Source organism: Lissotriton vulgaris, chromosome 4_1, assembly GCF_964263255.1.
Source record: "Lissotriton vulgaris chromosome 4_1, aLisVul1.2, whole genome shotgun sequence".
Lineage (NCBI taxonomy): Eukaryota > Metazoa > Chordata > Amphibia > Caudata > Salamandridae > Lissotriton > Lissotriton vulgaris.
The window spans coordinates 2,133,058,105-2,133,083,668 of NC_141691.1; the positions used below are offsets into that span (position 1 = coordinate 2,133,058,105).

A 25,564-nucleotide genomic window follows, 5' to 3' on the forward strand; every position below is an offset into this window, starting at 1 on the left:
CACCCATCCCGCACAAAATAATGACAAACCCTATGCAAATATTAAAAATATAGACAACACACCAGCAAAGAAACAGGGTAAAACATTTTATTAAAAAACTATTTACATAACGTTGGTTTATAAGATGATGTCAGTAGTGGACCGATGTGTGAATAGATCGAAAGCAGCACAAGGCTCCAAGATCCGGATGGCAAGCTCCTGGATGTTGGGTGCCATAGTTCAGAGTTCTGAGTTTGAGCCTTTTTCAATGCCTGTGCTTTGTTGAATCAAAATGGCGGCTTGACACAAAGCTGACTCAAGCGTTGCTACTGATGCTAAGCAGACCAAAACTGGTTTTCAGTTTGTACATTTTTCTAGATTTTTCAATCCAAGTTTGGTTGACTTTGTAGAACGATGGCTTCAAATTTTCAACATACGGTGTGGTGGCGCTGACTGGGAGGGGGCGCTTCGCTCCTGCCCCCTCCCCAAGTAAGATTTTCATACGTGAAAGTACGTTAATGGTTTTGGTCCCTGAGTTGCTTCGATGTCACTGCCATTCTCAAATAGCATAAGTTCTGGATGTTGGGTGCCATAGTTAAGAGTTCTGAGCAGTGCTTGTAACACTGTCTGAAGCTTATTTCCACCTACTGCAGCTTCACTATTCTCAAAGTAAGTGAGTGTCGTTTGTGGACCTGACTGCATTAGAAAACAATGTGATATGTTACCTTCCTAAACAGCTTGACGGAGGCCCCTGAGGGGCGGTGTGATGGCCATGGACTCGGATAAGACGCTTGGCTCCGACACCCTCCCCAAGTCTTATAGCACTGGTGTATCCTGAGATCGCCCCCGACATAGGCGGCTGGCTCCCGGGGTCCGGCGGAACTTTTTGCCTTTTGATGACTCTTCAATTCTGGACCTTGTCCCACAATCCGTTTCACCTGAAGACAAGCTGTAGTGGGGCGCCCCTTTACCGTTTTAGTTGCCATTCCACCCGCTTTTGCTACACTGTGCCTCTTCCGCCATTCAGCTGTTTACCGCCCGCTCTTGCGACTACAGCGTCTCGCTCACCATGTAGTTGAGTTGCTCCCGCTCTTGCGGTGCAGCGATAGGCGGCTGCCACATGGCTCTCAAAATGGCGGCCGGCTCTTCGGTTTTGGGCCTGGTCCACTAAAATGGCCCTGGGACACATTGGAACTCGGACGCTTCCCTGATAGGGCTTGGGTCCCATTCTCGAAAAGCGTCCCCTCAGCCGTGAAGATTCTACAAAAGTCTTGGGGGCCTCCGACTCCCGCAGGCTTCTGGTGGGGAGCGGCTGCCATGATTGCTCGTGGAATGGCCACGACGGAGCTACGAGATGGTAGTGGTCTCATGCTGACGCCAGCTTTAGTCTGAAACATCCAGAAACACTGTAGACTACCAATTCGATCAGTTCCGGTAGCGCCCCAACATGACCCGGAAGAGAAGAACTTGCCCTCCCCTCTTTGACTGATGGTTCTTGTTGCCTGTCCCCTCTGTTGTCATTTAACAGAACTTTTTGGACTGCTGAAAGGGGTTGTGTTCTGAACGCTGGTTGGTGGAGACATTTTGACTATATTCTTGACCTACGTTGTCGCGTAATGCGTTATATGACACGCCGCGTTAGCGCACCCGGAAGTGATCCGAGGCGCAGCGCGCAGCGCGTAACGTAAGCATAACAGGTCATGTGACTTGTTAATAAAACTTTTCATTGGTTCATTTTACTTTTGTTAATTTAATGATGAAAAGCTTGGTCATATGACCTAAAAATTACGCTTTTTATTGTTTTCGAATATTTTTTTTTCAAACATATGTTATAATATTCCAGGCTAATGTACTTTCCCGGAAAATTTACAACTGTCTTGCAAGTAAAATATATTCCTTTTTCGAGAAAAAGGGCGTTTCTTCCTTCCATGACGGAACCGTTGAGTAAAAGAGATTCGGCCTGCTGTCTTAGTCGCCGATACGCCTGATTATCAGATTCTTATCGATCACTTTATGTTGCAGACATGAAAAACACAACTGCCCTTGACCATTTATCTTTACTGCGTTCCTACATATTATACCTTTTATCCGTCATGTAATTGGACTGCTTTATTTCACTTGCCTTTTACTGATTCGAAAACAGTGACTAAAAGTAAAAACTTTACCAATGTAAATACTACTACCGTGTTTTGTTTTAAAAACCTTTATTGTGAAAATGTCAGTATACAGATACGGGCCTATAACCACGTGGGCCGGCCACGGAGCAAACTGAAATCGTATATGATGAGGAGACATTTACACTGTAGAGGAACGTAACGAGCGGGCCATTAGGTTGCAAGAACTAAGGTGTCTAACAGTTGCGGAATCGGTGGACATACATTTTGTAATTAAAATAGGACAGGGCCACTTACAATAACATTTTCTAGATATACATTTGCGGGCAAGGAGTTACGAGTCCCATTTATACCGGCGCCATTTTGGGCGAGGCCGGGCAGGTCCAAAATATAGTCAAAATGTCTCCACCAACCATCGGCCAGACCAGAACCCCTTTCGGCCCTTTATGCTACAAGATGGTGTCTTCCATTCAGAAAATATTGTTGGCAGCATTTTGAAAGGAAACAGAAACAGCCGTTCTCCTAGTGAGTTTCACATTGTTACATTTAGGAAGAATGTTGAAGAGTAGTATGTGGAAAATCTGAAGCCATTTTTCTACAAACTCTTAATCAGACTTGGATGGAAAAAAAAAACATGAAGAATGTACAAACTGAAAACCAATTTTTGTCTGTATAGCATCAACAGTAACGCTTGAGTCAGCTTTGTGTCAAGCCGCCATTTTCATTCAATCAATAGCGCCCCCCTGCACACATTCAGGGACCTGGTCGTGTCTTCAGATGAAACGGATTGTAGGAAAAGAAGCAGAAAGGAAAAGGCAAAAAGTTCCGCCGGACCTCGGGAGCCGGCCGCCTATGTCATGTGCGACCTTTGGCCACACAAGGGCAATAGTGAAGCTGCAGCAGATGCAAATAAGCTTCAGACAATCTTACAAGCACTGCTCAGAAATCTCAACTGAGGCACTCAACATCCAGGACTTGCCATTCGAATCTTGGCGCCTTGTGATGGTTCCGACCTATTCACACATCGGTCCTGGATCTCGGCGCGTTCGACTCACTGTACCGCAACAGTGACCGCAATTCAGCTGGACAAGCCGCCATTTTCATTCACTCAATAGCGTCCCCCTACACACATTCAGGGACCTGGTCGTGTCTTCAGATGAAACGGATTGTAGGAAAAGAAGCAGAAAGGAAAAGGAAAAAAGTTCCGCTGAACACCACCTTGGGCAATAGTGAAGCTGCAAAAGGTGCAAATAAGCTTCAGACAGTCTTCAACTTACTCTGATTCTTATAATAAACTTCAGATAGTCTTACAAGCACTGCTCAGAACTCTCAACTGAGGCACTCAACATCCAGGACTTGCCGTTCGGATCTTGGCGCCTTGTGCTGGTTCCGACCTATTCACACATCGGTCCACTACTGACATCACCTCATAAGCCAACGGGGCACCCCACGCCGACTTTCGGCGCAGCATTTTAGGATGGCCACACCAGTGCGGCAACTTGCTGGACACAACATCGGGGCCATCCAGATCTCGGCGCGTTCGACTCACTGTACCGCAACAGTGACCGCAACTCAGCTGGACACGCCGTCTTTCGGCGCAGCATTGTAGGATGGCCACACCAGTGCGGCAATTTGCTGGACACCACCTCGGTGCCATCCGGATCTCGGCGCGTTGTGCTGCCTTCGGCCTATTCGCACATCGGTCCGCTACTGACGCCGCCTCACGTGCCAACGGATTTTCTACGCTTTTTGTAGCCCTATGCCGCATAACAGGTCATGTGACTTGTTTATAAAACTTTTCATTGGTTCATTTTACTTTTGGTTTCCTAAAGATGGAAGGCTTGGTCATATGACCTAAAAATAACACTTTTCATTGGTTTAGAACATTTTTTTTTCCCAAACGATGAAAGCCCCACCTTGTTTCTGGATCATTCAGACTGAAGCTGGCGTCAGCATGAGAGCACCACCATCTCGTGGCTCCGTCGTGGTCATTCCGCGAGCAATCATGGCAGCCGCTCCCCACCGGAAGCCTGCGGGAGTCGGGGGCCCCCAAAACTTTTGTAGAATCTTCACGGCTGAGGGGACGCTTTTCGAGAATGGAGCCCAAGCCCTAGCAGGCAAGCGTCCGAGTTCCAAGGTGTCCCAGGGCCATTTCAGTGGACCAGGCCCAAAACCGAGGAGCCGTCCGCCATTTTAAGAGCCATGTGGCAGCCGCCTATCGCTGCACTACAAGAGTGGAAGCAACTCAACAACATGGTGAGCGAGACGCTGTAGCCGCAAAAGCGAGCGCAACTCAGCTAGATGGCCGCCACCTGGGGAGGCCCGTTCACGCCGCCTCCCCCACCCCCGGGCCGCCGCACGCCAATTTTCGGAGCAGCATTGTAGGATACCAAAACCAGTGCGGCAGTTTACTGGACATCACCTGGGTGCCTGTCGTACATGTTGTGTCAGCCATGTGACACTGGACACAGTCCCATCAACATCTCAACGCGTTCTGCTGCCTTGGGACTATTCGCACAACAGACCGCTACTGACGAGGCCTCCCCCCGCACCACCCGGGACGCCCCACGCTGTTTTTCTGTGCTGCATTGTAGGATCCCAAAACCAGTGCGGCACCCAGGCGACATCACCTGGGTGCCGTCCAGAACTCTGCACGTTGTGCTGCCTTGGGACTATTCGCACAAAAGACAGCTTCTAACCATTGTTGCTTTTTGTGTTGAAAAATGTTTAAATGTTTTTAGTTTTTGTTCCGTTCGTTATAGTTAATAGTTAATAAAGTTTTATAATCTTACTTTGTTGGAGTGTTATCTATTTTTAAAAACGGGTGAATGGGGCCTTGAATCGGGTTATTGTCATGTGTGGGCTTTGGAAGTGTGCTGCTGCAGGATCGGACATTTCAAACTCAAATGCACGTTCTTTTTCTTACCTTTCCGAAGCATGGAGCGCAATAGCAGGCAGAGAAAGGGTGATGCACGTGTTGAACACTACCTGACCTAGCAAGTTGCTGGCAGTGCCCCCCCGCCCGCTCCTGAAAGAGGGCACACACACACCGCCGCCCCGAGTACTTCACAAATCTTTAAAAGACCATGCGCTTGTTCATGAGGCTTAAATGGTTTATCACCTCTTCTAGAACCCCTGCATCGACCCTCTGACGTTTCCTGGAAAAATTACCATGTAACACAATACCAAGCCCTGTCAGCTGAAACCCCCAAGGAATCGTGGGGCATATTATCAAGGGGGTTTATCTCCGCTTTTTTGGCTTTAAAAGCCAAGAAAGCGGAGATAAAAATATCTCCCTATTACCAAGCTGTCGCTAACACCAGTTAGTGACAGCTAAAAGGAGTTAGCGACCATCTTGGGCCCCGCTTTGCATGTCAGTGATACTTATCACTAATGACATGCAAAGCGGGCGTGCCAAGATGTTAGCGACTGGAAACAGTCCCTAACATCGCTATCTCCTATTACCAACTTTGGAGATATTCGCGCAAAGCGCGAATATCTCCAAAATCTAACACCTGCCCTGAGCAGTTCTTAGCCATGTTATCCAATGGGAGGTGGATAACATGGCTCAGAGCATTTGCTCGATAATACATGAATATCGCTGACTTTTCTGCGATAATAGCAAGGTTTATCTGCGATAAAAATCGCCGATGTGCGGCGATAATTTTTGTCTCTAAACAAATAAGAGACAAAAATTATCGCTAGTTGTTCGTAATATGCCCCCGAGTTTTTGCTTGCAGAAATCGGGAGGCGGGAGACTAGCACTAAAATCAGTAGTCACACGCCTGAATCGGGAGGGTTGGCATGTCTGAATTCTCTACAGCTGGGGCCATAAACTACATCCGCAGGGGTAGGTGATAGCCTAGGTCCGGCCTGGACAATCGGACACAGAGGAAGAGGAGTGTCAGAGGGTGCGGTAGTGAATAGGGTGAAAGAGAGGTGTCGGGAGGGCACAGGGTGTGATTCTCAGAGAAGAGCAGCGCAGATGGGGGGAAGTATATGGCCCATGCATGAGAGACAGAGCGGGGATGACCAGTGCGTGGGGGAGATGCTTGCGAGGGTGGGAAGCCATGCTGAGGATCGGCGGCGTGCAGAGAGTGGGCCTGGTCAAGGCATCTAAAATGGCTGCCGTGCACGACAAAATTGTGGCATTGGACAAAAAGGCAAGATGGCGCAGACAATGTTTTTCAATAAGGATTCATTTATAACAAAATATTTACTCGCAGTGACAAAATGGTGGTCAACACTTCCTGATTTCCATCGAATCGAACGTTAACAAACGTCACGCAGCAAAAAAAAAAAAAAAAAAAAAAAAAGCTCACGCACAGAGCAGTTTTTAACCATGTTATCCAATGGAAGGTGGATAACACGGCTAAGAGCATTTGCTGGATAATGCATGAATATCGCTGACTTTTCAACGATACTCATGCATTGTGGCCGATGTGCGGCGATAATTTTTATCTCTAAACAATTAAAACGAAGCACAAAATGGCGAATTCCCGTTTCGCTACCAGTTTGCGGCCCAGTTCGCGGCCCGTGAAGCGCTTCTACCGTAAAAAATCATTTTTTTTTTCTTTTCCCCACGGGACCCTTTAATAACCCCAACAACATTCCTAGGGGGTCAAGAGGGGGATACCTTGCCCCCTTTCATTAAATTCCCCTTTCGTTTTTCACCTCTTCTTCTCTCTCGATCCTACCGAGAGACAAGATGGCGGCCGCTCCGGACTGTTTAGAATGTTGACAGACACCGGAGAGCCAATCAGCTTTCTGCACGCAAAGTTCCGAAACGCGAAAAGTAAGCGGACCGGATCGCTGCCCGGAGCGCTGTTACAGATATATATCTTGATTTAATATATATATAAAAACCCTAAAAACTAATTCCACCCTAGTCCCTTTAAATACCCCAGCACCCTTAAACACTAACCCATCCTGACCCTAAAAATACCCCTGTACCCCAAAATCCAAACATACCCCTGAACCCTAAAAATACCCCGGTACCCCAAAACACAAACCTACCCCTGAACCCTAAAAATACCCCTGTACTCCAAAACCCAAATAAACCCCTAAACCCTAAAAATACCCATGTACCCCAAAACCCAAAACAACCCCTGAACCCTAAAAATACCCCTGTACCCCAAAACCCAAACCTACCCCTGAACCCTAAAAATACCCCTGTACCCCAAAACCAAAAACAACCCCTGAACCCTAAAACTACCCCTGTACCCCAAAACCCAAAACAACCTCTGAACCCTAAAAATACCCCTGTACCCCAAAACCAAAAACATCCCCTGAACCCTAAAAATACCCCTGTACCTCAAAACCCAAAACAACCCCTGAACCCTAAAAATACCCCTGTACCCCAAAACCCCAAACAACCTCTGAACCCTAAAAATACCCCTGTACTCCAAAACCCAAAACAACCCCTGAATCCTAAAAATACCCCTGTACCCCAAAACCCAAAACAACCCCTGAACCCTAAAAATACCCCTGTACCCCAAAACCCAAAACAACCCCTGAACCCTAAAAATACCCCTGTACCCCAAAACCCAAAACAACCCCTGAACCCTAAAAATACCCCTGTACCCCAAAACGCAAACCTACCCCTGAACCCTAAAAATACCCCTGTACCCCAAAACACAAAACAACCCCTGAACCCTAAAAATACCCCTGTACCCCAAAACGGAAACCTACCCCTGAACCCTAAAAATACCCCTGTACCCCAAAACGCAAACCTACCCCTGAACCCTAAAAATACCCATGTACCCCTTAACCCTTAAATACCCCTGCACCCCATAACCCAAACCACCCTTAAAATACCCCTGAACCCAAAAAAAACCCATATACTTACCTTACAACTTACCTTAAAACATATACTTTTACCAATCATGCTTTTAAAATGATTTTCGTCATAAAAGCATGCGAGATAAAAGCATATAATATATGAAGGCATGCGGAATGAAAAAATGCGGAGTAAAGGTACCTGCGTACTAATGGTATGAGGAGTGAAAGTATGTGGAGTAAAAAATGCGGAGTGATGGTATTTCACCGTTAAGAATATGTGATGGTATTTTACCGTTAAAGTTGGATCTAAAGGTCAAAGACAAGGTGAACTGAGGTGTAAATGAAGGGAACAAAGTAACTTCACAACCTTCATGTAATGCTGGAGTTAAAATGTTATTCTTAACTTGGTATCATTTACCAAAAGAATGCACAGACTTGGAAATAAGCATAAGGCATTTCTGAAATCCCCAAATCAGGCAGAATATTATTAACAGAGACATTCAAAGAAAATTCAAAAATGAGACAAAACTACAAAAGTAAATTGATCACTATGAAAGGAAAACTGAAGAAGATAAGGAATGAAAGAGCCATCAAGACTGATTATCTGTTTTTGTGGGAGAATGGTCAGGGTGCCTTGAGCAGGACATGCAACAACCCATCACCTTCCAGGGCTTGAAGTCCTGCTTGGGGCTCCCAGCACCAGATCCTGATCTGGACTCCGACACATACATGTCATGTAAGGCGTGTGCCAAAGCGTAGACAGATGTGTATACACTGTAGGTGAACCGATAAGTGAAGGCGTTGATGAAGGGCAGGTCGTAGACTCTGAGGGTCTCATTTCCTGAACATAGAGGTAAATGTGGTAAATATGGATGGACCAAATCAGCTTTAGAGGCCATGATGCATCCGAATATTGAAACCCAGAGCTCCCACAGGGCATTGTCATCTGGAAACCTCACTGGATCCACATCATAGAGGAAATCTTGAAATCCCACAATCTGTCCTTCCTCGATGGAGAAAGTCAGGGACCCATTTAATACAGTCAGGTCATCTACTCCGGACCTCGCTTTAGAAAAAGACATGCTCACGGTTCCAATCCAAATTTTATGGGGCACCCTTTCCCAAGAACTATAAAGAAATTGTCTTGTCATTGATGCGCTGGTGCTGTAGATGATGATAACCTGAGCAGTGCAGTTCTGTATGGCATGAATAATTTGATTAATCCTTTTAGCACTAAGGGAAGGTAAGTCTGTGGGCAACGTATAGGAAAACTCCACGCAGCCTCCGCTCTGGGTGATCATCGTCTTCAGGTCTCGCATCGCTCTCTCTCCGCTGTCATCGGCCGAGGCCAGGATCCCCACCCAGGTCCATCCAAAGTGTTTTAGCAGCTGAGTGATTCCTGCGTACACTGAGACCTCATTCGGGACAGTACGGAAGAAGGATGGAAATCTCAATTTGTTACTGAGGAGAGGATCAAGAGCTCCATAGCTGATCTGAAACAAGAGCAACAGAACATTCAAAGACACTTTTAATAGACACATTATGTTAGACACCTGCCCATAAGTGGCCAGATTACATACAGAGCACTGAGAGGTTTCTAGTGCCCCACCTGTGCTAAATGTGCAACATGTGCGAACATATTCAACTAAAGAGAGCGATCATTTAACTGGTCCAAGATACACATGCCCAAATGTGAGTGACATTTTTGGGAAATTAGTTTTACTCACCATGAACTATTCACATTGCCACACTCAAGCAACTCTCTCTGGATGAGGCCAGAAAATACTGGATGGCCCACACTACGAGAGCCCATGAATGGGGAGATGAATCTGACAAGTTGCTATACTTGCTAATAACACACACTTTGGTGGCCAGGGCGGTTCCAAGTGAGGTTGAACCAGACAGCGCCAGACGCTCAGCGGCTACATCCATTGCCTCCACATTTGTGGTCCTTCTGTAGTTAGTGTCCAAGGCCTGAGAGGAAGTCCACTTGCCCCATCCTTGAAGACATCCTACTGTTGACTCTTTCTCCCTCTGACAGGTACCTTATAGATCACCCGCTAGAGCTGGAAGAGTTGGAGGATGCCCGAGGTGACATGATTTCTGGCAAAACCTGATGACTTTCGTTTGTAATATTACAAGAAACTGTGACAACACAAATTGGGCCCCGACTTTCAATGGCTGGGGAAGCCTTCTAAAAATGGAAGTTCATTCTGCCTCGGGTCTCCAAATAAATTAGGCCCCTCTTAATGCCACTTCCAGGGATATGGGGGTACTGGTTTGGCAGGATAGACCAAAGGCCGTGCAAAGCATTATGGGATGATATTCTAGAGTGCAGTAAATATTATAGTATCCAATATCAAAACAGTCCTCAAGGGGCTGGCTCTTGGGCTCAGCTGAGAGCTAATACTATAATACTCACTAAACTCTAGAATCTCGCCCCATAATGCTTGGCTGGGCCTTTGGTTAGCATTGTATTTTTGCCCATAACTTTGCTTGGTGTGGTCCTAGAAGAATGGGAATACCACTGAACCGTTCAGCATTATGTACTCTTTGTGTTCAAGGCATCTGCTTGCCCCTTCCTAGGTAAGGGGTGACCCCGAAATCATCACCTCTCTCATTGTCTGATGTTTTTCAAAGTTCACTTTTGGGAATTGGTTATATGCTTTTTAGCATGTAGATGTAAAGTTTGATTTACCAAAGGGTTGTGGGTACAGTAGATAACTCTTTTGAGTAGCAGAGTGGGAATTCTTGTATGAATTCTGTGTTTTCAATGAAATGCGTAGTTACCAAATCTCTGCAACTTCCTCTAGCCGAGTGGAGTTCATTGCCCAGTGTTAGGTTTTGGTCTTATCTTAAGTATATACAAATATTGGATATTTTTCTAAACTGGTGTGGTGTCAATTTGTAGTGCTTACACTATATTACTGTTGGTTATGTGCAAATGCTTTTCACACTGCCTCTAAGATAAGGCTTACTGCTCATGCCAAGCCACCAAGGGGGTAAGCAGGGGTTATTTTAGGAGTGTATCCCCCTTACCCTGACTAGAAGCAAGGGTCCCTATTTGGACAAAGGTACTTACCTCTGCCAACTAGAGATCCCCATTTCTAACACTGGTGGCAGCGGTGGGATAGGACTTGTGTTTGCACTTGACTTACAGTGATTGGTGTGCCCTACTACCATATCGCAGACCATTACATGCCAAATACTGGTTCTGTTTCTTTTTGCCTATTTTTGATCTTGCCACCGTGAACTTGCTACTTCATCATGCCTGAATCAAGATCATCATTTCTTGCATCCCTGGAGGATGCCTTTGAGGAGGATTGGTTGGAATCCTACAATGTGGAACAATTGAAAGCAATTTTCAAAAATCTAAAGGTCCAAGTCAGAGGCCTGACTAGGAAGGAGGAGCTACAAAAGGCACTGAGGGCCTGGGTACCAGCCAGACATGCCAGTGGGCAATCTGGAGATCTCAGTGGAAAGGCAGAGGAGCCTACTCCTAGTGTGGATGTGCTTTTGGGATGAGGAAACCTCCAGACCTGGCAGCAATGGCCTGTCCCCAGAAGAGCTAGAGGACAGGCGCGGAGCAAGGAAGTTCAAATTGGAGAAACTCAGGATGGAGAATGAGAGGGAAGAGAAAAGAATAGCCTTGAAAGAAAGGAAGATGATCTTAGATAATGAGAGATGTCTTAAGGAGTAGGCCCAGCTAAGATGGTGGCAGCAAATCTTCAGTGCAGGAAGACAGGATTGTGCACATTTTCAAGAATGTAGGCAAGGAATTCAAAAAGGGAGATGACATAAAAAGGTGGTTTCAAGGGTGCATATCATCTATTCACATGGAAGGGGTCCCTGAAAGGAATTTGGGGGTCAGGCTGTGGCCTCTCTTTCCAGAAGAAGCAAGGGATCTCTGAAACCTTTAGGTAAGGGGAAGAACCTCACCTACACTGACATGAAGAACACTCTCCTCACTAGGCAATGACTCACTCCTGAAAAGTACAGGGATCAGTTTAGGTCCAGTAAGAAGACTGATGCCAACACTTGGGTGGAACGTGTAGATTCATTTTGCAGGTCACTGGATGGCTGGGTGAAGGGCAGTCATGTGACAGATTTTCAGGGTCTCTCTATTTTGATTCCATGCGAGCACTTGTCTAGTCTATGTTTTGTAGATCTGCATCAGCACCTAGTTGATAGTAAGCTGACTGACCCCAGGAGGCTTAATATAGAGGTGGACTGCTGGGTGAATACCAGGGTTCACAAGAAGGTGTATGGGGTGACTCAGCCAAAGGTGAGCAGGGTCCCCAGCAGAAGAGTGGGGGCACAAGGGTAAAACACAGGAGTTCTCTAAAGGACCCTAAACTAACACCAAGGATAAAGGTAACCCTCCCCAGGAGACAAGAAAGCTGTGGTCTCTTAAAGAAAGCCTGCAGAGACCGACCACGCGTGCTTTGCCTGTGAGCAGGTGGGTCACTTGAAGCAGGACCCCAAGTGTCCAAAAGGGAACAGCCCCCCACTGATGGGCCGACCAAGGAGTTGGTGAGTATAGCACTTGGGGGAGGGGTGCCCACAGGAGGGTGGGGATCCAGCAGAAATTACCCTCATCTCACTAGGGGACAGTGAGATTGGGGCGCGCATTTATAGTGGGGAGGTCTTGGCAACCCGTCAACTTGGCTTTTTCCAAGCCGCTGGTGTGTAAGTTGTATAGAAACGGGGCCAGGACACAGCCCTGTCTCATCCCTCGCTCCACTCTAAACGACTTTGTTAACTCACCCCCGTGGCATCTGTGTATAATTCACGCAGGAATATTATGAGGGAAGACTCTACTCCCATATCTGCCAGAATGGTCCACAGCTTATTGTGGTTAACACAGTCGAATGCTGCGGAAAGGTCAACGTAAGCCATGTACAGAGCCCCCTCCCTTGGCATTAACGTATTTCCCTATCAATAAAGATAGATTGAGGGCTTGTTCTGTGGTTCCCAGTCCCTCATGGAACCCAAAGTTCAGATCAGACAAAACTTTATTGTCTGAAGCCCATTTTTGAAGGCGCTCTAGAATAACACGGCCGGCCACTTTCCCTAATGAATCCAGGAGGGAGATATGCCAATAACAAGATGGGGATTGGCAATCCCCTTTTTTAAAGATAGGCACAAGGATTGATTGGGACCACGATTCAATGAGTCCCAGGGCACATGATGCTTGGAGAACCCTAGGTAAGATTGGCGACCATAGATCCATGTTGAACTTAAAAAGATCAATTGGGACGCCATTGAGGCCTGGTGCCTTGCCGTTTTTGCTGGCCTTTAGGGCATGCTCTACCTCCTCGTGTGTTATGCGAATGGGCAACGGGAAGGATGTTAGATCTAACCCAGCTGTAGTTGGTTGGTTTGCGGTTGAGGAGAGGCTGAATATCCGCTTAAAATAATCAACCCACGGCTGTTCATCAATCGCATCAATGCTGGGATTAGCCGTTGCATCTGATAAGAAAGGGGACTTCACAACCTTCCTGAAGGCGACACTGTCCCTCAGGGTACATAACCTGTGGAGTTGTGTCCAGATATCTTTTTTAAGAGTGTTCTTCCTGGATTTTAGGGCCTGGTTATAGTTCTTCCTGAGAGCTGCTATGTCCTTTGGAATTCTGTCCTTGTTATTTAAAGCTGCTTTTAGATTCTGGTGGGCTTTAGTACAGGAACTGTCGAACCATCCCTTGGGTCTAGTTTTACCAGTTTTCGTGCTAACAAAAAGGGTTTCCCTAATTGATACAATCAATTTTGAAAAATTAGCCATGATTCCCTCACTCGTAGTGGTTGGATCAATACAGTTTGCAAACACCTGCCTAAAATTTGTGACCAGGCTTGTTGTAATAGCCAGCGGATCCACTTTTTCCAACCTCAGTGAGTAGTCGTTTAAACTGTCCATCAAGTGGTTATTTTGGCTCAAAAGCATTTTGGTGTTTGGCCTGACATGATTCTTAGGAAGTTTTAAGGAGATGCTATTCGGATAGTGGTCACTGACAATGATATTGTGAGTTTTACAAGTTAATAGATCCCTTCCCGCTGTCCTCGAAATAAATATAAAGTCAATAGTGCTTGGTCTGCCTCTGCCATTATAGGTGGGTATAACGGGTACAGGGGGATTCACCAAGTCATTGGAGAGGGCAAGATCTAGTCCACACAGGGTTTCATTTAGACAGTGCCCGACTGCGGTGTGGGGAAAATGGGTTACCGGGTCGCCATTTTCGTCCACTATCCCACAGACTGTCAGTCTGTCAAATTTAACTTTATTTGGTTTATCACAACCATAAAGTATACATATACAAATAACAATCAGGTTTAAAAGAGAATTAAAATTCTTATTCCTAAAATTTTTATATTTTTCAAAAAACACATACTTTCCAGGCCCCAGTCTTAAACACATTCAACTTTTCAACTTTTGAAAGAAGAGTCTCTATTTGCGTCATGAATTTTACACCGCAGCATATAAAAATGTTCGAAGCAACACCAATCCAGCTTATGACCGCCTGCCTGCAGGTGCGAATTTGTGTACAGACTGAATTGGCACTCTGTTTGCAAAGGGTCTGATTAAAGTCCCCGCCCCAAATTTTAGTCATTTCTTTGCGTACCTTGTTGGATAATTTGTGGAGACAGAGACCTATTTACTTTATTGTGTTTACTAAATCATCCACGCGTAAGTTGTTGTAAAAATTCACAATTGCAAGGGCGTTGGTGTTATTTTGATGAAGAGTAAGTATTTGGAAGTTTGAATCCATTTTAACAGGGACTATACTTGTGAACTGCAAAGTGTAGGAAACGTATGCAACCAGTCCACCCTTTGCCCTACCAGAAGGAGTAGGTAGCGCTGGAGAAAAAATGTCCTGTAGCCGTCTATGTGTAGCTTAGATATTGCCCATGTTTCCTGTAAATTTATGATACTATAGTTGTGGACGAAATCTAACCAGATGCCGTTCACAACCTTTAAGCAAAGCCCGCAACATTCCAAAATAAAAAGTTCAGGGATGAGTCGGCACTACTTGTAACAGGATCGGGATCTATTCCCACGTCAACCTCGTAGTGGCTGGCCTGGGTAGTATTTGGAAGGAATTCTTCATTTAATGCCCACCGTAGTCCGAATTAGCTAGGGGTAGAGAAGGAACAGGTGTGTTGGCCATTGTGGATTGAATCGAGCCCCTAGGATCAAGTCAATCCACCCGTTCCAGGTCGGAGAGCTTATCAAAATTGTTAAAGGTCGTGATGTTGTATCTCAGCCCCACCCCGTCCACCAGGTCTGGATTTGCAAATCCCCTGTAGTGCTTAGTAGTTTGTAAGGGGGGAAGTTGGGGATAGAAGAAACTCAAATCCCTGGTAAGGATACTGCTCTTGCTAAGCTAGGCATGCCAATTACATATGTGTTCTACCACCCGTCTATCCCCAAAGTTAATGACATTGCAATCCCCAGAGAGATCCTTTCTTCTGTGACCCAACCAACTTAACCTCCTTGCGAATAATATCTGCCCAGGTAAATCAGGGGGTAGGGGCCTGTTCTTATTCAGCCAGTGGGCCGCTTTGTTTCTTAACTCAGGGTAGAATTCTTGTCTACCTTGGCATAATTCCGAACACCAACTAGTACTACTGTATATGGCAGTGATTGCGGGGGTAGATCAATGCGTGTAAAAGACCTCCTTGGGTTGGTGGTCGGGGAAAGGTCCTTTACTAATCTAGGGTTCACTTTCGTGTGTCCCACGTCATCAGAGGCCTGGCCTAAGGTGCCCTCCACTCTTTCCTTTTCCTTATTTTCTACCAACCTCGGGATTTTCTGCCAGGGCCTGCCCGCGGTATCCGCAGTGATCGTTGTTTGTTTAGTTAGAGGTCTGCGATCAGGTAAGGAGGGAGTAATACTGTTTGTACCTGTTTTTTGTGCAGTAGGGCGGTGTTGCAAGACAGTAGACTTGGTGTTATGTTATGTTATGTTATGTTATGTTATGTTATGTTATGATATGATATGTTATGTTATGTTATGTTATGTTATGTTATGTTATGTTATGTTATGTTATGTTATGTTATGTTATGTTATGTTATGTTATGTTATGTTATGTTATGTTATGATATGTTATGTTATGTTATGTTATGATATGTTATGTTATGTTATGTTATGTTATGTTATGTTATGTTATGTTATGATATGTTATGATATGTTATGATATGATATGTTATGTTATGTTATGTTATGTTATGTTATGTTATGATATGATATGTTATGTTATGTTATGTTATGTTATGTTATGTTATGTTATGTTATGATATGTTATGTTATGTTATGTTATGTTATGTTATGTTATGTTATGTTATGTTATGATATGTTATGATATGATATGTTATGTTATGTTATGTTATGTTATGTTATGTTATGTTATGTTATGATATGTTATGTTATGTTATGTTATGTTATGTTATGTTATGTTATGTTATGTTATGTTATGTTATGTTATGTTATGTTATGTTATGTTATGTTATGTTATGTTATGTTATGTTATGTTATGATATGATATGTTATGTTATGTTATGCTATGTTATGTTAAAATCATTTGTACCGCACACGGTCACCCAACGGTTTCATGGCGCTCAAACAAATACGGGAAACAGGTGCAGGAGTTACTCGAAGGCTTGTTAAAAGAGAAGAGTTTAAAGCATTTTGCGGAAACAGTCACAGCTAGAGCAGAGTCGAAAGGAAATCGGGAGGGAATTCCAGAACTTGGGAACTAGGAAGAAAAACACAGCCCGCCGTGCTTTTTCCGTTTGAATTTAGGGACAACCAAAATGTTGTACGAGGTGGAGCAGAGATCTCTCTGAGGCACATAGCACTTTAGGCTAGAAGAGATAAAGGCAGGAGCTTGACCAGACAGGGCCTTGAAGATCGTACAACCAAGTTTGAACATGCAGCGCTTAGCCACAGGGAGCCAATGTAGGCTCCTAAGCAGCGGCGAGACATGTTGATGTTTAGGCTGGTGAAAAACCAGTCTAGCTGCCTGGTTTTGTACCAGCTGCAGGCGGTGAAGATGGTAGCCAGGGATCCCAACTTAAAGAATGTTGGCATAGTCATTACGGGACGTGATAAGAGCCATGATAACAAGAATAAGCGCATCCGTAGTGAGAAACCTACTGATTTAACGAATCCTGCGAAGGTGGAAAACGCAGGATGACGTGACTGCATTAATTTGAGGCCTCATAGACAGATCGCTGGATATAATTATACCAAGGCTCTTTACCCAATTGACAGGGCTAGGCGGGGACCCAAGAGAGGGGGGCCAAAAGTTGGTATTCCAGGGGTTAGCCAGCCGGCCTATCAGCACTAGCTCAGTCTTGGTGGGATTCAGTGTCAACTGGCTGTGATACATCCACTCCGAAATGTCAAGCATGGTGGTTTGAAGATTGACACAAGAGGAAAGGGAAGAGTCAATGGGGAAGATCACCTGCAAATCATTGGCGTAATTAAAGATGGTAACCGGGGTATTACGGAAGGAGCTATGAGAGGTTGCAGATACAAATTAAATAAAAGCGGCGACAAGGCAGAGCCCTGAGGGACTCCGCAGGATAAGGGGGAGTAAGAAGCAGAAAAGGTGGACAAGTGCACAGCTTGAGACCGCTGATGTAAAAAAGATCTAACCCACTTGAGGGCCAAGCCTTGAATGCCCACATTGTTGACACGGTTGATCAATATCGCATGGTCGACCATGTCAAAGGCTGCCGACAAATCCAGCAGGACAAGTGCCTGGGAGATGTTCTTGTCGACACCTTTCCTCAATGTGTCCATCACAGCCACAATGACCGCCTCGGTTGAGTGGGCTGGCCTAAAGCCAGCTTGCTTATCATCCAAAAAGGACGATCTCTCAATGAACGCACTCAGACAACGAGTGACATATGTCTCCAGTATTTTCCCTAAATAAGGAAGAAGGGAAATTGGCCTAAAATTACTCAGGTTCGTGGGGTCGACATTAGTTTTTTTCAGTATAGGGACCACGACCGCCTGTTTATAGAAATCTGGGACTATGCCGGTAGCGAGGGAGTTATTAAGCAATGCTAGCGGAGGATCAGGGCAGGCCAAGAAATCATCTTTGAGAATTTGGGGAGGACAGCAATCATTGGGAGACCCAGAACTCACCCTATGTAGCAGAGAAATGGACTCCATGGGAGAGATGGGAGTGTGCTCGCTACACTAATTGATTTCCCTGTGGTAGTTGGGCCACTATTCAATACTTTCTCCAAATTATCTATTTTAACTCCTATACACCTTAGCCTTTCCAATAGGGGTGCCATTAGAGATTTCATAAGGTGCAGAACTAGCTGAGTTATCGATGGTTGCGTCCTGAGGACCACCATCATTACTAGGAGAGGATACTGTTACTAACACGCTATTAATAGCGTTTTTACCTCTCGTTGTATTCAATTTCACTGCAGGCCTCTTTGTTTCTGGCCACCCGTGCTCCCCTTTACGGTCCTTGTAGGTATGGATTCCATGTTAATATGTTTTGACATGTGCCTAGCTTTTTGCCCTCTAGTAGTTACCCTTGGGCTGTCATTGTTCATACTTAGAGAAAAAGTAGGGACCGAAAATGGGCTTATAGGTTTATCACAGAGCCCACTAGGTATAAGGTCCTCTGCCTGAGGGGAAGGGTCAGGTGTTGACTCGTTTAAAAAGGTAGTATTGCTCAGGGATAACCTGGTTGGTTGGAGCAAAAACTCCTGATATACTAGGCCCCTGGTGGGGGGACTAGTGTGAGTAATTAGGGCGTGGTGGAACCCTGGGAGAGAAACAAAAGATGGAGCCAGTAGAGAATCCTGAGAATTAATAGTTGTCATGGATATATTGGTAGGTAGCAAGGGGTCGAAGAGACCCAACGGGGAGTGAGAGATGGCGTTCTGTGTGTTCTATAGCTTTAGCCACAACCCAATAGTTTTCTGGAGCATCCGATCTATTGCTGTCAGGCTGGGTAGTGGAGGTTTTGGGGATGGCTTTTGCTTAGACACTAGAGCGGTCATCGCAAAATTATATTTCCCCGTTTGTAGCCCCTAAATGGGAATTTAAATAATTACCAGAACGAGCTCTGGTCACAATGCAGTCACAATGCTTCTCCCGGCGAACTCCCGCGCGCTCCCACGTCACGCGAATGGTGAGTTGGTTAAATGCCGCCTGAGTCTGTGGGCGTGTCGGTTGTCCGGCCCAGGTGTGCGGCAGCCAAGAGAGTCTTGAGACATGCAGTCCCCAAAGATGGCGATAGTTCGGTTCTGGGGGCAAAACAGGAGCGCCTCTCCCACTCAGGGCACTCAAACGGGTAAACAATCTCCAAATAGGCTCCTCAGGAGAAAAAAGGGAACACACTACTCTCCACCTCAAGCGCTGCGGCACCCGCGGTAGCGGGTGCTGCAAGGTGTTATGTAGGCGCCTGAGGCTGTGGGCATGTCGGTTGTCCGGCCCAGGTGTGCGGCAGCCAAGAGAGTCCTGGGACATGCAGTACCCCAAATATGGCAATAGTTCGGTTCTGGCGGCAAAAAGGAGCGCCTCTCCCACTCCAGGCACTCAAACGGGTAAACAATCTCCAAATAGCCTCCTCAGGAGACAAAAGGGAACACACCACTCTGCACCTCTAGCGCTGCAGACACTCTCTGACTTCAGAGAACAAAGAATTTGGTGGTATACATATTAGGGCCCAGCCCTCAGGACTTTAGAACTCTTTTTTACCACGAAGACTACCAAGAAGAAGAGTTGGAGAAGCTGTGATGAGGAACTACCACTTTGCTGAGTGCTTTGCTGTGTTTGCCCACAGTGGCTGCTTCTGTCTTGAGCAGTGAAAGGACTTGCCTGGACTTTCTGCAATCTATTCTTGTGAATTTCTCCAAGGGCTTGAGGTAGAGCTTTACCCCTGTTCAAGACGTCCCAGGAACAGCAAGTTCTTCTGACCACAGCACTGGGAACTGAAGCCACTGCCGCAAATCCATGACCCATGGTATCACTGACGCCCGAGCCGCTGCTTGCACTGCAACCTGTGGGCACCACACCCCACATCACCTTGCTTTACGATGAAGATACTCCTTGCCTAAATCGACGCCGCTGCTTGCACCGTGGTTTGATGGCATAGTTTGTATGGTTGCAGAACGCACCGCCCTCATCCCGCACCACAGCCTTGGCCTACCGATGCCAGCACCATTGACTCCAGTTCGTCAGACAACAACAGCGCTTCAGCAATGCCGCTGCTCATACCGTGACCTGCCAGCACCGCGACAAGCACCGCACCACTTCCCACTGTGACCCTGGTCTCAACGACGACGCCATCTGACGCTGCCACTGAGTTGCTGCTCGCACCAAGACCTGTGGGCCCTGCACGGCTACACTTCGCACCCCAGCACCCGATGCCTACCGACGACAGCACTCGTGACTTCTACCGAGAGGAGATCGATCTGCAACACGTGTGACTTTAAGGGCCTGACGACTCCTGCACCCAACTCTGAAACCGATGCCTGTGGATGCTGTGCTTTTGGAAGCTCAACAAGAGGTCACTGACACCCTGCATTTAAAAAGGTACTATTTTGTTTGGGTTTGTTTGTTCACAATGCTGTGATAGCCCAGAGGGAGCTATCAACTTCAAGGAACTCTTTTTCAGGGGTATTTTGATTTCTAAGTACTGTATTGTGTACTTTTATCGTTTCCGGTCTTGTCTTAACTACATAAAAATATTGGATATTTTTCTAAACTGGTGTTGTCTCCTTTTGTAGTGTACTGTTGGTTTTGTGCTAATACTTTAAACACTGCCTCTAAGATAAGCCTGACTGTGCTTGCCAAGCTAACAAGGAGGTGAGCAGGGGTTATTTTAGCAGTGTATTCCCCTTACCTTGACTAGATGCAAAGGTCCTTATTTGGACTCCTCTGCCAACTAGAGACCCCCAAGTCTAACAAAGCCCTTATTCATAAACGTGCTCTCTGAGGTGACCCATTTGGATGTAAGTCTTATCTTTCCCCAGGTGCTTGAATAGAGATCAATGATTTCCCTCAATAAGTGTGGCTGAATGCCCAATTCATTGCAAGTTACCCAGAGAACACCCCTATTGACATTGTCAAATGTTGTAGTAAAATCAATAAAGGCCACATAAATTACTGCAAACACTCTTTAATTGGCAAGTTGTTCTCTACTAGAGTTCACAGCTCATAGAGATTGTCCTCAGTACTGCATCATTTAACAAATCCTAGTTGAGAAAACGGACTTTGTTTTTGCTCAGTAGCCCACTTGTTCGACTCTTTTAAAAGTCACTTTGCTCTATTTTGATTTCAATATCCAATAATGCAATGAGACAAAAGTGCTGAGGTGACCTACTTGACCCTGGCCAGGAGTGAGCCTCTTCCTGTATCTGGGATGATATCATTTGCAAAGTATGCATCATAGAGCGATCCATCAACGATTTTAAAAAGAAGGCCGGGGTGCTATTAGGCTGAAGCCCCCTTGCAACGAGAGGATTTATTCACTTGTTGCATATCTGACAGTGACACAACCACATTTGCCTTCACTTCCCCATTATCATCGGATTCCGCTTCTGTTTGATACCCTTGAGAGCTCATCAATCAAGTCAAGAGGCTCTTATCTATTGAAACATGTTTAAAGAGACAGATAAATACATTACATGGCAGAATCCAATTTACTAGTCTCAAAACAACCAAACCAATAATAGGGTAAGTATTAGAAGCATTGAATTTACAATTAGCTTACAACTTGAACAACAGTAAAAAAGTTCTTGACTTTGGAGTGGGTCTGATTTACCATTCTCAACCCTGTTAAACTTTAGAACTCTCAGAGTATAATTTCCATAGCCTAAATGAATACAAAGTCAATTAAATCTATATAGAATACTTAGCCAATAAATATGTGTCTGTAGAAAATTATGAAAAAGTAAAAACAGGCAATTGACATTTAAAATTATACATAAAATAAACTAAAATATATTGGGGAACAAAACAAAAATAGTTTTCAAACTTTTCCCACCATATTAACCTAAAATTCCAACAACCTCAAAAAGATATTTATTTAAAAACACAGAATAAAATAGCAACACACATTGTTTCAAAAAATAGCACAATTAAATTGATAAGGTATGAATATATTACTTTTGAGTTTTATATAGTGCGAACCCGACCAGAAGGTATCATAGGCCTTTACATGAGCACCAGTTGGGTCACAGATGGATACATTATTGTTTTTTAGGCGCGGGCATATTAAGGGGGCGATTACGATGGCGGAAGGCCCGCCACCACCAACTGTGCGGTGGCTGGCCCTCCCCCATCAGACAATGATTCCCTGTCGGCCAAAATAGGATGGCGGGGGAATCGGACCGCAACAGTGGCGAAGCAAAGACCACCTACCAAGGATCCGCAACAGGCAATCATTCCGAATGCCAGGCGGAGCAGTCTGCATCTGTAAAATGGTGCCGGTACCTAGCAGGCACCATAAGCCAAATTACGATGCTGGCTTCAACCAGCCTTTCCATGGCAGTGGAGCCGCCATTGAAAGGCTGGTGGCGATTGGTTTCGGGGGCCTGTTATGGGCCCCCTTTGTGTTGGGGCAGTGGTGGTGCGCTGGGGTGGTAAGACAGGGGAAGTGGAAATCTCCGTTCCTAACTCACAGCGCACTGCGATGATCCCTAAGGTTTCTGTTAGAGAGTATGGGCCAGATGTAGGTGAGTATCATTTACTGATTCTAAAATACCGAATTTTACAGATTCTGTATTTTAGAATCAGTAAATGATATGTAGCTAATGATTCGGTAAATTTTACAGAATCGGTAACATTTGGTGAATACCGATTCGGTATTCCCCCATTCATTCCTATAGGCCTGGAGGCCAATAGGAATGAATGATAATTACCGATTCGGTAAATACCGAATCGGTAAAAGGGGGTAGACTTACAAGGGTGGCAGGGTGTCGCATTGACACCCTGTTGCACCCCGGTATAGTGCATGGGTGCACATGTGGCACACATACATTCCCTAAGGGAATGTATGTCTGCCACATGGCACAGTTGAAAAAAGCACAAAATTGCTTCTTTTAGGGTTTTCGATAATTACCACCAACTTGGAGTTGGTGGTAAATATCAAATCCTTACAAGTGAAAAGCACTCACTTGAGTGCTTCCTACATTAAGGATTCGGTAATTTACCGAATCGGTATTTGAGAATTCAGTGATTTTCCGATTCCTTAAATTACCAATTCGGTAAATTACTGAATCCTTAAATTAGACCCCTACATCTGAAAAGCCTAATACCGGTCGGTAACGGCCGAAATTCTAATTTCGGCCGTTACCGACAGATATTAGGCATCCTACATCTGGCCCTAAGTCGCTTATGGTTATATATAATACAGTTTCAAAACACTTTCAAAACATAAGAAATTAGTTTTTCTTTTCCTCGTCTATTTTTTTTGACTGTTCTGTTGGTGGTTTCCTTCATATCATGTTATCGTGAAAGTTTACCCATGAAGAAGGGTTCTTAGAAACCCAAAATGCATTGGGTCCTATTTCAAGAATAGTTAAACAAGGAGCTCTGTTTTCTGTTTGTACTGAACATGGTGATATTGGACTTTGTAAAGTACAATTGTGATGTCTAAAGTTTTCATCAATGTGATTATAATACATTGGGTACTGATTTAAATTTATTCAGCAAATTTCTTATGTTTTGAAAGTGTTTTGAAACTGTATTATATATCAACCATAAGTGACTTGCTCACTAACACTCTCTTGCACATTTGATCACAGGACATTTAGGCAAGCCCATAAGCTCACAGCTGCTGGCACTGTTTTAATAAACATATTGATTTTGTAACAAATTGGTAGACACACTTTACCAGAATGTGTGCAGGCGGGAAACCATTCCTTGAGCGCTGGCACCCATAGTACCCCCTGTATTTCCCTGCACTAAGTGGCAGGTACCATGTGGTGTCTGCCATGTAGTACAAAGAAAGGCACTACATAAATTTTTAACATTGAGGTGAGTGCTGCAGCCAGCAGCTCCTGCCGCAATGGTAAAGATGCAAGATGCGACTGACACGGTGGCAGTCACATCCTAATGCTACATGTGGGACTGCCGCCATACAAACGGGTGGTCCCAGGCACCACTAGGGTGGTGGGCAGACTTGATCCGCCGGCCATCTTGAATGTGATTTGCTCAGAGTCACACTATGTTGAGTGTCGAACCCTCTAGCCATCAGTTAATATCCAAATTCTTAAAAACAATTAACACAATAAATTATGTACTAAATCAATTAGGAAACACAAAAATATTACCATATTTTTTATATAACCTCTTAATAACAAAAATAAATATTTTCAAATTATCTTCTTAAAACTATGCATATGTAGTCAGTCACTTCATGTCTCTTATGATGCTGGAAAATTCCATCTCAGTTTAGTTGAAAACTCCTATCAATACAAAACTTACAAAAGTCATGAGCACCTCCTACCTGTGGATACCTGTAGATCCCCAAAAGTTCAGCCATTGGTAAGGATGTGGCTGAAGAGAAGTCTCCGATGAACCCACACAGTATGTCCTTCTTCTGACAGCCATAGTTTGGAACTGCTTCTGTTTTAGCTGATAATAAATTTATAGCGCTGTGAAGTGCTTTCATCTCACTGGTGCAAGAGTCGTAAATCTGGTAGCCCAGTGTGAGGTTTGGTAAGAGTTCAGGGTTTCTGTTGATCTCTTCTACGGCAAAGATTAGAGCCATGGCGTGCCGAAGAAAGCGGAATGCAGGTCTGAAAGTGAGAAAGTCAGAAACTTAGCATCACTAGATAAATGCACCAGTACGACAAACACATTTATCTCTATTATTTCATGTACTTCTTTAAAGTTTGTGGGTAGGATGGTGACAAAGAACATCATTTCAGCCACCTCACAGCACACTGAACCATGCTGCAGCAGGCTGAATAATACCACAGCAGACCCACTGCCACCAGAACCAACTTCCACAGATGCATGACAAATGTTGCAGACGGGATAAAGAACAACTGCCTGCAGCTGAACAATGACAAGAAGGAAGTACTGATCTTTGGCAACACCGGCAACACATGGAGCAAATCCTGGTGGCCATCAGACCTGGGCCCCACACCCCCTCCCTCCAACTTTGCTGGAATCATCATTTACAACACGCCGTCTCCTCCAGCTGCTTCCTCACTCTGCACATGCTATGCAAGATCTTCAAGTGGCTACCAAATGACACGAGATGCACCGTGACACAGGCCGTCACCACCAGCCGAATGGACTACAGAGACGTCGGAACATACAGACACGTGCCACAGCAGAATGTTTTAACACTGTGGGGTAATGAGCACCGTAAGAAGAAATAAAAAGCATTGTCTAAGCCATTGAATAGTACTTGCATTTATACATACATTTTAATCAGCTCGGGGTTCCTAAGGCGCTTTATGGGTTTGGGGAGTACGTTGCTGCTCCCTATGTAGCATGTATGTAGTGCTTCATGGCCCTGAAGTAGGACGCCTACCACTGTGAGGTCCATAGAGAAGGAATTACAGAAACAAGACACGTGATGAAGGGAAGAGTATTTACCACTTCCAAGATACTGAGGCCCTTACAGTAAATGCTCACCATATTGTAAGTGATTAATGCTAAACCTAACGTTTTCATTTGCAATTCTGAATTTCAGATGCAT

The 25,564-nt window shown here is 45.1% G+C and overlaps 1 protein-coding gene across 1 annotated transcript; it reads right to left on the reverse strand.

Annotated features, from left to right (window-relative positions):
- Positions 1–8,464: 8,464 nt before the first annotated feature.
- On the reverse strand, positions 8,465–24,643 carry LOC147725215 (vomeronasal type-2 receptor 1-like). The gene is made up of 2 exons (XM_086918204.1): positions 24,359–24,643; positions 8,465–9,367 (listed from the first exon to the last, which is right to left on the reverse strand). The coding sequence occupies exons 1-2, from the start codon at positions 24,620–24,622 to the stop codon at positions 8,465–8,467; spliced, it is 1,167 nt and encodes a 388-aa protein (XP_086774330.1). The 5' UTR covers positions 24,623–24,643.
- Positions 24,644–25,564: the final 921 nt, after the last annotated feature.

What these genes read in the sequence shown, in the direction of transcription:
- LOC147725215 (XM_086918204.1), bottom strand. Translation starts at nt 24,622, where the DNA reads ATGGCTCTAATCTTTGCCGTAGAAGAGATCAACAGAAACCCTGAACTC. An exon ending in GGATCTACAGGTATCCACAG is followed by an intron (nt 9,368 to 24,358) that starts GTAGGAGGTGCT and finishes CTCTTGTTTCAG; the next exon opens with ATCAGCTATGGAGCTCTTGA.